The sequence below is a fragment of the Panicum virgatum genome, chromosome 9N, assembly GCF_016808335.1.
Source record: "Panicum virgatum strain AP13 chromosome 9N, P.virgatum_v5, whole genome shotgun sequence".
NCBI lineage: Eukaryota > Viridiplantae > Streptophyta > Magnoliopsida > Poales > Poaceae > Panicum > Panicum virgatum.
Window position 1 is genome coordinate 69,038,575 of NC_053153.1, and position 15,112 is coordinate 69,053,686.

Genomic DNA, 15,112 nt, shown 5'->3' on the forward strand with positions numbered 1-15,112 from the left:
GATGCGAATGTTTGGCGTGAGCAAAGATTTTTGTTTTTGTTTTTGAAAATAAAAAGAATTTGGCTCGTTCATGATGTTGTTCTATCCTGTGTTATTTTCGATTTCACGCGTTAAGGAGGTGCGTGTCATTTTCTATCCGCTACTATTCAGCTCTTTGGTTCGGGTGCTGACGGAGCAATAGTTTTGGACGAGAGAGCGAAAGGTGGGCGTTGACCGTTGACGCTGCAAGTGGCAATAAGAAGATGCCGACACATCAGCGAACGGCCAGGACGGAGGCTGCGGGGCGATCGAACGGTTCTCATTGCTAGCCGACCACTCCAAACCTATCACAGGCGATGGACCGGCGACTCCTGCGCTTCGTGCTGAGACCTCGCTGTCGATGCTCAATTCAGTTCACGAACTCTCGGAAGTCTGAACCCAGGCAGTGATCATTATACTGCACCATACAAATTGGACAGCATCAGAACAGGCCATGATCATAAATTCATGATTAGGGGTGCAAATTACTAATTCTTAAGTGCACTTCCAATCTTTTTTAATTCAAAATTTTGTACTAATATTCCAAAATAAGATTTAATTTTGGAGAAGTAGTATAAAATTTGGAACTAAAAAGGGTTGGAGGTGCAGCTAAGAATCATTAATTAACACATCTATTCATGATCGACGTACGTGAATGTGTTCTAAGATTTTTTTTTATTTGGCCAACAAACGGAGCCTCCACGTTCGCTCTCAAGGCCTAGAAATTCCCACGTTAATCGGAGAAAAATAGAAAAATAAAAATTACCCGCCACTGCCATCATAATAAAATTAGCCTAAAATACCCCTGTGCCTAATTAAAAATCACCCACCAATGCCATTATGAAAAACTAAATATAAAATATCATTTAGCTATGTATCAGTTACAAACATATACTATTAATAAAAACTAAAGCTAACAACAATTAATCAAAATAAAATGAAAATAAGAATAATTATATGCATAATATTATTAAAGCTCAATAAATCAAATTGTTATTATAGGTAGATCATATTTGAATTGTTTTAACCAACAATAAGATATAATTTACGATAATGAACAGAGTGATGTATGGTAAAACATAGTATAATCTTAAGGATACAACAACATGCGAATTTTTGAATTTTCAATATGCGCGGACTATACGTCTATTTTTTTTTTATAAAACAAGCAAAATCAGCTGCATGCATCACTGATTTGATAAGAACGTTCTCCTGTACTGCAAACTACTAGTTAGAAAGCCTGAGCCTTTACATACATGCTACAAAGCGCGGAGCTTTACAAGATTCGCATATGCGTAAAGCTCCAAAGCGAAATCGTGTTTCCGGTGGTGGCGCACTGACGACGATCTCCAGCCTCCATCCATCAGTCCATGAGCCCACTCACTGAACTTCGTCACGAAGGAACGAAAACGACAGTAACAATTGTAAAGTGGCCATCCTTTCGGTTCGGCAGACTTTTCCTGCTTTGGTCACTAGGGTTTCTTTCCTCCCATCCTTTCTGAACTGTAAAAGTTCACAGCTAATAACTAGTATATTTATCAAGAAAAAAGTTTAATCACACCCATAGCTGCTACTATATTAGTGTGATCTTTGCAGCCACCGTCAGAAACCCTGAAATATCGCCCTGAATACGTTGCAGGCACAGTGTGCTTTTCACCTGCTAATCGAAGATAATCATTGAATCGACCGACCAATCAGTACTAATGAGCATTGCATTGACTCCGAGATAACAAGTCAACAGGGTCATCCGTCAGTGCCTTCACTTCACACGGCTTTCACGCTTTGGGTTCTCCATTGCGTAAGCGTAACCACCACCACCTCTAGTGTCAGTCTCCTTCTAGACCCTTTACCATCTGATGACCTTCCACGCATGCGGTTTTCAGAATCCAGACACTGCAGTGACACGAACGGCGATCAAGTTGTGGCCAGGGCGCCAGGCTCTCGTCTCAGTTCATACCTCCTGATTGCTCGTCTCCATCACCGTGTCTTCCAAGTGCACTCCAGCTCCAGGGTGTCCTGTCCTACAGAGAAAAAACACTAAGCAACAGAATATCAGAAGAGCGAATTTCTCTCCTCTCACCTGTCGTGGAAAACGACTGGAAAAAAGGATCTCCCGTTCTTCTGTCTCTTCTCCATGGATGCGTCCCTGAGAACAGAATATCAAAAGCAGGGTATCCAAATATATCATGCTACTGTCATTTAAATTGACTAACGGCTGAGATGAATTTAATAAAGGCCATGCATAAGGAGCACAACACTGGCTGCGCATATAATATATATTCTGATGACCAATCTATCTGTATTAGTATACAACCAAGACCATCGCCTCCTGCTAATTCAGGAACAAGGGGAATGACAGTTTTACACCAGCTTATTGGAATGTACAAAGTTAACCCCCATCTAAAGGGTCGTGATCGATGTTCATAATTACATTCGTGTTGTATCACTGCCAAATGGTTTGGAGGAATCAGCTGGTACTGGACTCATATGGCGTATATCCTGTCGATCTCCGAGTCTGAGAACTCCGAGTTGTGCTGCCATGAGTTTGAGCCGCTCCTCCTTGTTGATTTCACCTTCTTCCTGATTTTACGTGTGCGCTTGGATTTCACCACGTAGTAAGTCATTGTCCCAAGCACACCGGTCATGATCACCCCGCCGATCAAGGTCACCAGAAGCGCCGCCCACCGGAAGTGCCGCCCCACCACAATGTACGAGGAGGATATGAATGCAACCGTCGTGCATACCGAAGCCAGCCACATTAGCTTGTTGATGATCTCGACAACCCGCCTCTCTGCTTTGGTCTCACCCCTAACAAGTGTTATCTGAACCACCACAACTGCTAGCGAGGTGAAGAGGGCAATGGCATTGAAGATGAAGAAGACCTTAAAGGCTGCAGCGTGCACAGCTATCGCTACACCATGGTCATCATTACCGCCAGGCACTGTAAAGATTGCAGCAAATGCCACCGTGGCGAAGAGCACGGCCACAACAGTGACTGAATTTGTTGCATTATTGATGCCTTCCCTGTGGAGTTTCCTTAGCTCCTTTGCGATACCATAGACATTTTTGTTGGTTTTTTTGGCCTGCTCAAGCTGAGTATGTACATCCTTTTTTATCTCGGTCACTGTTTTTCTGAGCTCGTCTCTAGGCTGATTCAGATCATTTGCTCTCACTGCACCAGCACGGGATAAGCACTCCTTTATTTCTTGAGACTCCTCTGATAGTGGCAGGCCCTCTGCTATATCAAATGCAGTCTTCCGATCCCTAGTCAACGCATTCACGTTCATATCTGGAAGAAGCAGAAGCACATTTACAATCTGCAAAAGGAAACAAGCCTGTGAGCAGAAGAAAGGTGCATTTTGTATGGAGGAAACAAAAGATAGATGCTCTTTTACATTAGATGAACGGGGCAGAATAATACCTCCGATCTTTTCTTTCTGGTTGCAACATGCAAAGCTAAATTGCCATTTCTATCAGGTAGCATGACTATAGCCGGATCAGCATTCACAAGCCCTTGAACAACTTCAGCACTAGTTCCTTTCACTGCCATGTGTAGAGCAGTCTGGCCTTTCTTATCAGTCCTCCGAGCAAGCTGAGGGTCAGCATCTAGCAAAGCCTTCACAATTTCAACATGCCCCTGCCGGGCAGCGAAGTGCAAGGCATTCTTTCCATTCGCTTTTGATAATTCAACCAACCCAGAGACACGCTCTAGCAGCAGGTTGACCACCTCAGTGTGGCCTCTAATGGCCGCAGTTATGAGAGGAGTCACATTTGATTGGCCAAACGTCTTCCCGAGGGATGGATCATGGTCCAGAAGTACCTTCACAATATCTATGAACAAATGTCATGAAACAAGTATACATAAAAACTGAAAATGGAAGCAGGCTTCGTTCACTAGCTTGTAATTCTATATAACTATGTAAGTGATGATACGCTACAGCCAGTATACTCTATCAGTACAGGTTGATTTCAGCACCTGATACTGGAAGACTTTGTAATCAAGTATAGCAACAAATGATCATGACGATTGATTAAAGTGTAACAGAGTAAATGTTCGAATTAAAGACCGATCAACTGAGACTGATCTTTAGATCAACTTGGTATCAGGATGGTTAGTGATGCGAGGGGGATTTGATGCTAACCTCGGTGGCCCTCTTTTGCAGCGACGTGCAGAGCATCGAATCCAGACTTGTTCTTCCTTGTGAGGCTGTCCTTGTCGGAGTGTTTGAGCAGCTCAACGACGATGTCAAGAAACCCCTTCTCGGCGGCGATGAGCAGAGCAGTCTCCTCCATCTCGTTGGTTTCGTTCACTATGGCAGCGCGGATCTCAGCGACCTCGCTGTCGAACTCCTCGCCGGTGCCGGTCATCTGCGCGTCGATCTCTGCGATGATCTGGCGCACGGCCTCGAGGTCCCCGCGCTGCGCGGCGAGGTGGAGCTCCGTGTCGTTGTGGCGGCCCGTCACCTGCTTGACGTACTTCTTCCGCCCAGCCTGGTCCATCCGCTTGCCGGAGTTGGAGAGCACCAGCACCGGCGCCGCGGCGGCCGCGGCCGTCGGCGACGGCGACGGCGACGGCTGCGAGCTGTCGAGCCGATTGCTGGAGCCGGACATGACGAGCACGGGCCCCCTGGCGGGCGCCAGCGACGGCGACGACGCCGGGGAGGACTGGTCGAGCCGGTTGCTGGAGCGCGACATGACGAGCACCGGGCGCGCGGGCGACTGGTCGAGGCGGTTGCTGGAGTGGGACATGACGAGCACCGGGCGCGACGGCGACTGGTCCAGGCGCTTCCCGGAGAAGGACATGACGAGGCCGGGGCGCTTGGCCGCCCGCGCCGGGGACTGGTCGGGCCGCTCCCCGGAGGCGCCGGCGCTGGACGCCGGCGACGGCGCGCCCTCCGACCCCGGCGACGCCAGCCCGATCTCCAGGTCGGCCACCCCTGCGCGCAACAAAGCCGAGAGGCGCGATCCCTGAGCGATCGACCAACGGGGCACGAATCGAACCAGAGCAACCGAGGGCTAAGGAAGAGGCGGGCACCTTTGACGGAATCGGCGGCCATGGCGGTCGTTGTCGGGCGGCTACGGGCGGGCGGGAGGCATCGGGCGCCGGGAATGGGAGGTGGGGAGGCGAGCCGCGGATGGCACGGAAGCGACGGGGTGGAGGAGGAGGAGGCAGAGGGCAACACGGACGGGAGGGATCCCGCTCGCGCTCGGCTTGGGGGTGGTGTGGGGTCGCGTCGCGGTCTTCTCCGCTGCGCTGCTGTGTGGGTGTGTGACGGAGGAGGTTGGGTTTCCGCTTCCACTGTTGTTTATGTGGCTGGGCCTGGCGCGCCAGGCCACCTGCCGGTATGCGTTGCATATGGCCATTTGGCGCTTTCCAAGCTGAATAATTATCTCCCTGTTTCTGCAAGTGTCTGTCAGGATCACATGCCCCTTTTTACATAAACAAATCCATCTCGTGTAATATTACGGACGTGTTAATCTATTACTCGTACACAATATCTATCTAGGATGGTGATGGCATTGGCATGGCCGTAGAGCAACATGACGGTGAGCATTGTAAAATAGGGTGATGTATTATATAGGGAGATGACGTGTAGGGTCATTTAGATTTGTCAAGAAAATCATATGATCTGGAAGGCCTAAATCGTTGTAATGTTATTCAGCCACTCCTGTCCACAACAGATAAAACTCCGGACAACAAATCTTGGTAGCGAAATCTTAACGAATCGGCTACGAGATGCTTCCAAGACAAGGCACATGCGAACTCACCTCGCCCGGCAGTGTAGATGATGCTTCGTGGCGGGCTACTGCCCCACTGACAGGGCCTAGCTCAAATCTCACGTTGCAAAGGGGGGGGGGGGGGGGGGGGGGGGAGCGATGCCACCACCATCCGGCAAAGGGAATCGTCATCGGTGGAAGTCTGTTTCACCTGCTCCGCCCCGTGACCGAGGCCGCCACGTGCCGACCGTCGAGCTCTCTCGGACCTTCCCATAAGCCGCATTGAAGTCACGCGCCGCCCTCTACCCACCCCGCGCCCAAGCCCTCGTTCTCTCTCTCAGTTCACTCTCCCTCTCTCCCGACGCCATGGACGGCACGTGAGCACACCCGTTCGCCGGCCAATTTCACGAGTTCCCCTCCATGGATTTCAAATCCACCGCACCCAAAGCTCAACCACCTCCCTAGCTCCCTCCTCAACCCCTCCAACCACCGCCACAACCCCCACCTCGCCGGGAATCTTGGATTCCCCGTCCGTCAGTTCGAGTTTCGCCCAAACTCGACCTCACCGTGGAACTTCATCGTCCGGGCACCGTTTCTTTCATCCAAGGGCTCAAATCGACTGTAAGTGAGCCACCCATGCTCGTGCTCCCCTCGTTCCTTCACGTTCTTGTTGTTTCCACGCACGTTCACGACGATGTCGTTTTGACCGCCACGGGCCTCACGTCGCCGACTAGGTTAGGCTTGATTTCTTCGCGTGTGTCACCCATGCCCGTGTGCGCCTCTTCTAGTAGATGGTGTAGTACTAGCCTCGCCATCGGTCAGGCCACCGTCGGCGAGAACGGAGTGCCGCGCCACCGCGTCGGCCTCACTGGTGGCGGCGCGCGGTGTCAAGAGATATGAATCGCGGACGGTCCGCCTAGGAGGGCCGGACAGTCCACAGTAGAGTCTAAAATTTTGTCCAGAGACGTTGTCGTCTCTGGTGGATTGACAGAGTGAACCGCGGACGGCCCGCCAAGGAGGGCCGGACGGTCCGCAGTAGAGTTTAAAATTTGTCCAGAGGCATCTTTGCCTCTGGTGGTTTTGCGGAGTTAAACTGCGGACGGTCCACTGTTTGAGAGCAGACAGTCCGCCGCATAGATTTGAAATTTGTCCAGAGAGGTAGTTGGTTCTGGTGGGTCTGCAGAGTTGAACCGCGGACGGTCCGCCACTTGGGTGCGGACAGTCCACAGGGCATTTCAGTTTGAAGTGTAGTAGTTACATCATTGAGCTGCACTCAATTATTTCATATGCATTCGTGTAGAATCCGCCATTGAGGACGTCGTGTTTGAGGTGATTGCGGCACCGCAGGAGCAGCCGAAGCAAGCCTTGGAGGAGAGGCGTGAGAACCCGGCCCAAGGCCCGCCTGACCCTAGCTCTGAGCAACAGCCCGAAGGCAAGCCCTGGTGCACATCCGATTATTTCAAATTATGACACCTTTATATGTCTCTATTATTTGTGCATTAGGTTTAGGAAATTGTTTGAAACCCTAGTTGCACGATCCCTAGGTCTCCTTGAGTTATACTAGTATGTATAGGACGATAGAAGTGCTATGCTTAATGGTTTCCGGTAGAAGACAGTGTTCTCCTGCCACTCGCGAGATATAAGATGATTAGAAGTCGAGTAATTTCCGGTTACTCGCGAGATATATAATATATGGCTATATCAGTACATGAATATTTGAGTATGATTTGAGATAAATGGATAATGTGAGACCAGATGGGGAAATGATGATAATGTATAAGTATGGCAGCAGGATAGGGTTTCTGAATGTCTTAGCCCCGTCTGTGCCGATTAAGGACCGTCCGTTGTTGGCAGTGCTAATCGGGGATGGAATTGTACTAACCGCATACCGGGAGTAGGAGGTAGTCAAAACCGGTAAGCCTAGTACTGCCCTGCTTCGAAAGTACATGACTCCTTCCCACCCCTTAGGGTAGTCGAGTGGCCGCGGAGAATTGGCTTGCATGTATTTAATTTTGGTGGTCTCTCGTAGGGCTCGGGTGACTATACGCTGGTGGGGCGGTCCCGTAGTTCGTGGCGGGGAGGGGAATGGTTGGTGCGTGTGGTCTGACGGGGCCTAAGCATGCCGTGTTGGTTAGGTCTACCTTGCAAGGTTAAATCGAATCGATTCGCCGTGTCTCGCGGATATGAGGGCCTCGATCTCTTTGTCGCCTCGTAGAAATGAATTAGAAATGTTAGTGATAAATGATGGAACTATTTTGAATTATTATTGTAATACTCCAACAAGATTGTTGTAGATATACCAACATTAGATGAGAGTCTTTCTATATAGAACATGTGGCTAAAACATTGAAAGTAAGGATTCAACTATAGATGCTTTTCTGCAAAACAACCCGCTGGCCAGAAAGCCGTGCATGTCTAGATAGGGGCTATGTATACCCCTGGTCGGGTAAGCCTTGCTGAGTATTAGTATACTCAGTGTTTGTTGCCACAATTATTTTAGGACACCCGGACGTTGACTTCTGTCCCTGCTGCATTAAGTTCATCCGTCGGGACGCAGTGGGATGGGAGGTTATGGAGCCCGACGCCTAGTTAGGGGACTTCTCGTTGTACACTTGTGGCAGATGTAGGCCTTTTACATCTGTTCGAACTCTAGATTCGGTGATGTAAAGTTTGTAGATTATGCAGGTATTTAAACTTGGTTTGAAAAACTTATGGCAGAATCTTGTGTATATTGTTGTATTTTCAAATATGTGTCGCGCCTGTACCATCTGCGCTCACCTTCGAGTGAGACTATCGGTGATGTTTCGATCGGGACGTGGGCTGAGAAAGGGCTGTCAAATTAAACCATTAAGCTAATACGCCCAATGTGTTCAAATGACGGCCATTACGCTTAATTTAGAGTTTTAATTTGGCGGTTCCGTCACAGCTGGTATCAGAGCCGAAACACACCGAGGGTGGTACATGTATGACTAATTTTAAGTTCTTCCAAAAATATAAAAATGAATTTTAGCGTAGGATGAGCATGCTTCATATTTTTGGTTGTGTTTTGGGCTTTGTCCCATAGGAGTCGATGGGGGGAGTGAGTTTAAGACCTTAAGGACTTATGTAGATGAAATTCGGGTCGTAAGATTTTATAGGTGCGGCACGAAGTGTTGCGAAAGCGTTGTCGGTGGGAACGGAGACACTGTCTGGTAGTTCAAATGTGTTGCGCGGACAGTCCAGTCAGGACACGCGGACGGTCCGCCAGCCGTTGAGGAAAAACACACAGAACCATCTGAAACTGAGTTGGGTTGACATTTGGTAAAGTGGACGGTCCGCCTAAGCTCAGCGGACGGTCCGGTTAACTGGATTCTTGTATAGCGGACGGTCTGCCCTAGTACTCCGGACGGTCCGCCATACATTTTTTTCAGCTGGACCAGGGCAGTCCGGTCAGACCGATTGGACTGAGCCGGTCGGACCGCCTGGCCCCGCCTGCAAGCGTCACACAAAAATTATTTTGAAGCTCTATATTCTGCAATGTGCTATGTATAGAGAGATTACTTACTATCGGGATTGTTTTAATTAATCTGGATGATGGAACTAATCTTGTCATGGTTAAATGCAGAATGGCAGCACCCCCGAACCCTCCTGATTTGGCCCAGGCCATTGCGGCCATGATCACCGGACGCGACGAGCAGACGGCACTCCTCCGGGAGATTGTGCAGCAGGGTAGAGCGCAGCGGCACGAGCATCACCATCAGCCAGTTGTCCCTGGCTATGAGCAGTTCCTAAGCACACAGCCGCCGCTGTTCCACAAAGATGATGAGCCACTGGAAGCAAATAGCTGGCTCCGGACCATCGAGTCCAAGTTCACCCTGCACCCGTACAATGATGGGGACAAGGCAAGATTTGCAGCCCAGCAACTCAGGGGTCCCGCACGCACTTGGTGGGACAATCACGTGGCCATGTTTCCCAAGGGCACTCAGTTCACCTGGGCCCAGTTTAATGAAGCATTCAGGGCACATCACGTTCCAGCAGGAGTGATTAGGAGGAAGCTCACAGAGTTCTTGGCCCTAAAGCTGGGCAACAACAGTGTGATGCAATATGCCCAGAATTTCAACATACTCTCACAGTACGCTGGGTACCACGTGGACATGGATGAGAAGAAGCAGGCTTGCTTCAGGCAGGGGCTTAGCAGCAAGCTCCAGGACCGCCTGGCAATGTTCAAATTCGACACTTTCAGTGAGCTAGTCCATGGGGCTATCGTGCAGGAGGATGCCCACCTAGCTCATAAGGCAGAAAAGAAAAGAAAGGCACCGACAGCGGGGTCTTCTAGCAACAACCCACAGAGGTTCCGTATAGTGCAGTCTAGGCCACAGCGAGCCCCCTTCCAGCACCAGTCAGTGTACAGGCCACCACAGCAGCAGTGGGGGTATCGGCCACCCCAGTACACACAGCCTCAGGGGACGGTCAGATCCCCTATTCCTCAGCAGAGCGAGCAGAAGGTCTGGGTGCAGCAGCCGGGGGTACGCCCCAATTTGTTTCCGTGTTACAACTGTGGGCAACCGGGGCACTTTGTTCGAAACTGCCCGATGCCACCAAAGCAGGGCCAACAGTCCGGTCAGCAGAGCCAGAAGCAAAACGTGGTTCATTTCAAGCCGGGGCAAGTGCACTACTGTAAGGATCGATGGACCAAGAGGGGGAGGTGAATTGGGCCTTTTTCAAATTTCTAAAATACAATAAAGCAATCTTAACCTATGCAATACTAGGAAGGCTCAATTCACCAACCGGTTAACTAAGCAATCTACACAAGCTATAAAGGATACAATAAAATATAAAGCTAAGCAAGGTAGAGCTAAGTTATCATCTTTAGGGTCAAGCACATGAATAAATTATATGAAAGTAAGTGGTTGAATGTAAAGAGTGGGCAAGAGATGACCGGATTTTTTCCCGTGGTGTCGATGTGTTGGCACACACCCCTAATCCACGTTGTGACACTCACTAATAGTCTTGTCACCTCCCAAGTCACCGAGACGAGGGTGCTCACAAAGAGTCTCCGTTCACCATCCCGGCGTGGTGGAGCTCAAGCCACGTACAATCTTCTTCGGGCTCCCACAATCAACTTGGCAAGCTCCGCAAGAAACACCTCAATCACCAAGATCGCCTAGGTGATGGCAATCACCAAGAGTAACAAGCTAGGGCCTTCACTTGAGCAAGAATCGATCACCAAGAACGGATGCACACAAGCTTCTCTCTACTCAAGTCCTTAGCCTTGCTTCTTGGATGATTGAAAGATCAAATGAGTGGAATGTGAAGCTCAAGGTGGCTCTCAACAATAGAATGAGTGTATGAGTGTTGCCTGGTGTCAAGAGAGTTCAAAATGACCCATTGGAGGGGTATATATAGGTAGCTCACGCGGATAGAGCCGTTGGAGAAAAGCTGCCAGAAAAGTACGCAACGCCGGTTAATCCGACGGCCCTCCAAAAGTCATCGTCGGTTTAACCGATGAATGTAAACTGCCCATTTGAAAAACTAGCCGTTACAGTTCGGGCAATTTAACCGACGTATCATCGGTTTAACCGGTGAGTGTAGTTGTCCACTGATCAACTGAAAAACCAACTCTCTGGACAACTGCACCGACGCTAACTCAAATCCACCGTCGGTTTAACCGGTGAGTATAAGCTTAGAAATCCCTGGAAAACCAACATTCTGGACAACTGCACTGATGTTAATTTCAAATATCATCGGTTTAACAGGTGTATTCAGTGTCCATGCTTCAGTGACAGCGTTTAACCAACGTATAGAAAATTGATGTCGTCGGTTAAACCGGTGATAAGACTTTTTCCTGATTTTGTCTGTTTTGATTTGAGTCTTGAATGAAATCCAAATATTCTTGAGATATGAGTTGAATAGCACTTGTTTGAGCTTCCAAGAACCTGAGTGACCAATGTGTGCATCCATTTTTTTGATTAACCATGTCCATGTTCAAGTTACTTGGCCTTAACCCCTCTTAATAGTGCGATCTCTACAAAACTATAAAACCTATACTAACCTAAGTGTCCTTCTCAATCTTGCGACACTTAGGACTAGAAAGATCCTTAGTCTTGTTATATACTTGAGTTGAATACCAAGATCGCCTTTTTGAATGATGAAATTCAGGGGCCTCTTTAACATATGATCCAATGAGCGATAAGATTTCATTAAGCTGCACAAACTCATTAGTCACAATAATGGTTGTCATTAATCACCGAAACATACCTAGAGGGCCTAGATGCTTTCAACTACACCACCCTCGAGGGTATTCCCGAGGGAGCTCCAGTGATGATGGGTACGTTTTCAGTTAATAATCATCCCGTTGTAGTACGATTTGATTCTGGTGCATCCCATACATTTATTAGCAAGGAATGTGCAAGTAGACTTGGGTTGGAAGTGGAAAGTATGTCAAGGTCGTGCCATATTAATTCACCAGGGGGACAATTAATTATAAATCAGATTGTTAGGCGAGTTCCTCTAAAGTTGCAAGGGAAGATTTTCCACACGTCCCTTATAATTCTTCCAACTCAAAAGGTGGGTATTATTTTGGGCATGAATTGGATGGAAGATCAGGGAGTTCTTTTGGACACTCTTTCACAATATGTGCACATCAAATTTTCTCCTCATGGTTCTATGACTCTGCATCTTATGGACCATGGATCATTGACCCATACGGTGAATCAGGTTGAGAGCAAAGGTTTGGCAGAAATTCCAGTGGTATGTGAATACCCGGATGTATTTCCAGATGATTTACCCGGTATGCCACCGTAACGTGGAGTTTGCCATTGGATTGCAACCGGGAACGGCTCCGATCTCCAGAAGACCTTATCGGATGCCACCAAATGAACTAGCGGAGTTAAAGAAGCTGCTGCAGGAATTACTTGATAAGGGGTATATCCGTCCTAGCACTTCACCTTGGGGCTGTCCAGCACTCTTTGTTAAAAAGAAAGATCAAAGCCTCAGGTTGTGTGTGGACTACAGACTTTTGAATGCTGTCACAATCAAGAATAAATACCCACTCCCCCGAATTCACATCCTGTTTGATCAGCTATTCGGGGCTCGGGTATTTTCAAAAATTGATCTCCGCTCTGGTTATCATAGATAAAAATTAGAGCTGAGGATATTCCCAAGATGGCCTTCTCCACTAGATATGGGTTGTATGAATATCTAGTCATGTCTTTTGGGCTAATAAATGCCCCTGCTCCCTTCATGTACCTCATGAACTCGGTATTCATGCCTGAGCTGGATAAATTTGTCATGGTTTTCATTGAGGAAATTCTTATATATTCCAAGAATAAAGAAGAACATGCTGAGCACCTTCGCATTGTTCTCCAGCGTCTCAGAGAGCACAAGTTATATGCTAAATTCAGTAAATGTGATTTCTGGCTCAAGAAGGCTCAATTCTTGGGCCATATTATCTCTGAAGCGGGTATTTCTGTGGACCCCAGCAAAATTCAAGATGTATTGAATTGGAAGACTTTAGAGTCTGTTTCAGAGATCCGGAGTTTTCTTGGGCTAGCAGGTTATTATCGCCGGTTTGTACCGGACTTCTCCAAAATTGCTAGGCCCATGACAGAATTGCTTAAGAACGGGGTGAAGTTTGTTTGGGACAACAAATGTGATCAGGCTTTCCTGACCTTGAGAAAGTTATTGACGTCGGCCCCTGTCCTGGCTCAGCCGGACATTACTCGGCATTTTGATGTTTACTGTGATGCATCAGGTACGAGTCTTGGCCGCGTTCTCATTCCTGCCTTTGGCTTAGCCAGATATTGCTCTAGCCTTGACATTTTTGTATAATGCATTAGGTACGGGTCTCGGCTGCATCCTTATACAAGATCATCGTGTGTTTGCTTATGCTTCCAGAGCCCTCAGGTGGCATGAGGAGAATTATGCTACTCATGATTTCGAACTTACAGCAGTGATGCATGCATTGAAAATCTGGTGCCATTATCTTCTGGGCAATACTGTTCATATATACTTAGACCACAAGAGTCTTAAGTATATCTTCACCCGGAGTGAGTTGAATTTGCGCCAGAGACGGTGGTTAGAATTGATCAAAGACTATGACTTGGAGATTCACTATCATCCGGGCAAAGCTAAAGTTGTTGCCGATGCACTGAGTCACAAGGCGAGTTGCAGCTGTGTCTCAGCTACAGTTTTGCATGAAACTTTGTGCCAAGAAATGGAGAAGATGAATTTGGCCATTGTAGCTGAAGGTACACTTACCAACCTTATCCTCAGTCCAACACTTCGAGATCAAATTATTGCTGCTCAGAAAAGTGATGTGGGCATGGGCAAGATTAGGCAAAGTCTCAGTGAAAATGACCCCAAAGTTCAGTGTTTCCATCAAGATAATGATGGGGTGTTATGGTTCAAGAATCGGTTAGTGGTACCTAAAGACTTGGAGCTTCAGAAGCAGATTCTTGATGAGGCTCACCTCTCTAGGTATTATATCCATCCTGGCAGTAGTAAAATGTATCAAGACCTGAAACAACGATTTTGGTGGACCAGGATGAAGCGGGAAATCGCCAGGTATGTGTCGGAATGTGACACCTGCAGAAGGGTTAAGACGAGCCACCTGAGATCAGCCGGCCCTTTGCAGCCCTTGGGTATTCCATCCTGGAAGTGGGAGGACATCAGTATGGATTTCATAGTTGGCTTACCCAAAACTTCCAAGGGGTATGACTCGATATGGGTTATTGTGGATCGACTCACCAAGTCGGCTTATTTTCTACCGGTAAAGACCACACATATGGTGAAGCAATACACTCAGCTTTATATGGACCGTATTGTGAGTCTTCATGGGATTCCAAAGACAATTATTTCGGACCGGGGTACTCAGTTCATTGCCCGGTTTTGGGAGCACTTTCACGCCGCTCTAGGTACTCAACTGATCCGTAGTTCGGCCTATCATCCTCAGATAGATGGTCAGACAGAGAGAATTAATCAGATTCTGGAGGATATGCTCAGAGCATGTGCACTCACCTACAGTCAGAAGTGGGATGAATCTCTACCCTTAGCTAAGTTCGCTTATAATAATAGCTATCAAGAGAGCATCAGGATGGCTCCTTTTGAGGCACTATATGGGCGAAGGTGTAGAACCCCATTGAACTGGTCAAAAGTTGGTGAAAGAAATTTCTTCGGGCCTGATATAGTTAGTGAGGCAGAAGAACAAATCCGGTTTATACAGGAGAATTTGAAAATAGCCCAAACTCGACAGAAAAGTTATGCGGACAAGAAACATCAATCAGTTTCATTTCAAGTGGGAGATCATGCCTATTTGCTGGTATCTCCAATGAAAGGGGTCCAACGGTTCGGGGTAAAAGGAAAGCTCGCACCTCGCTATGTTGGGCCTTTTCTTATC

At 48.0% G+C, this 15,112-nt stretch overlaps 1 protein-coding gene across 1 annotated transcript; it reads right to left on the bottom strand.

Annotated features, from left to right (window-relative positions):
• Positions 1-2,243: 2,243 nt before the first annotated feature.
• On the bottom strand, positions 2,244-5,294 carry LOC120688594 (ankyrin repeat-containing protein ITN1-like). Its single transcript, XM_039970957.1, has 4 exons — positions 5,054-5,294; positions 4,161-4,955; positions 3,440-3,849; positions 2,244-3,335 (listed from the first exon to the last, which is right to left on the bottom strand). The coding sequence occupies exons 1-4, from the start codon at positions 5,073-5,075 to the stop codon at positions 2,502-2,504; spliced, it is 2,061 nt and encodes a 686-aa protein (XP_039826891.1). The 5' UTR covers positions 5,076-5,294; the 3' UTR covers positions 2,244-2,501.
• Positions 5,295-15,112: the final 9,818 nt, after the last annotated feature.

What these genes read in the sequence shown, in the direction of transcription:
- LOC120688594 (XM_039970957.1), bottom strand. Translation starts at nt 5,075, where the DNA reads ATGGCCGCCGATTCCGTCAAAG. An exon ending in TGCAAAAGAGGGCCACCGAG is followed by an intron (nt 3,850 to 4,160) that starts GTTAGCATCAAA and finishes ATTTGTTCATAG; the next exon opens with ATATTGTGAAGGTACTTCTG. An exon ending in CCAGAAAGAAAAGATCGGAG is followed by an intron (nt 3,336 to 3,439) that starts GTATTATTCTGC and finishes TTCCTTTTGCAG; the next exon opens with ATTGTAAATGTGCTTCTGCT.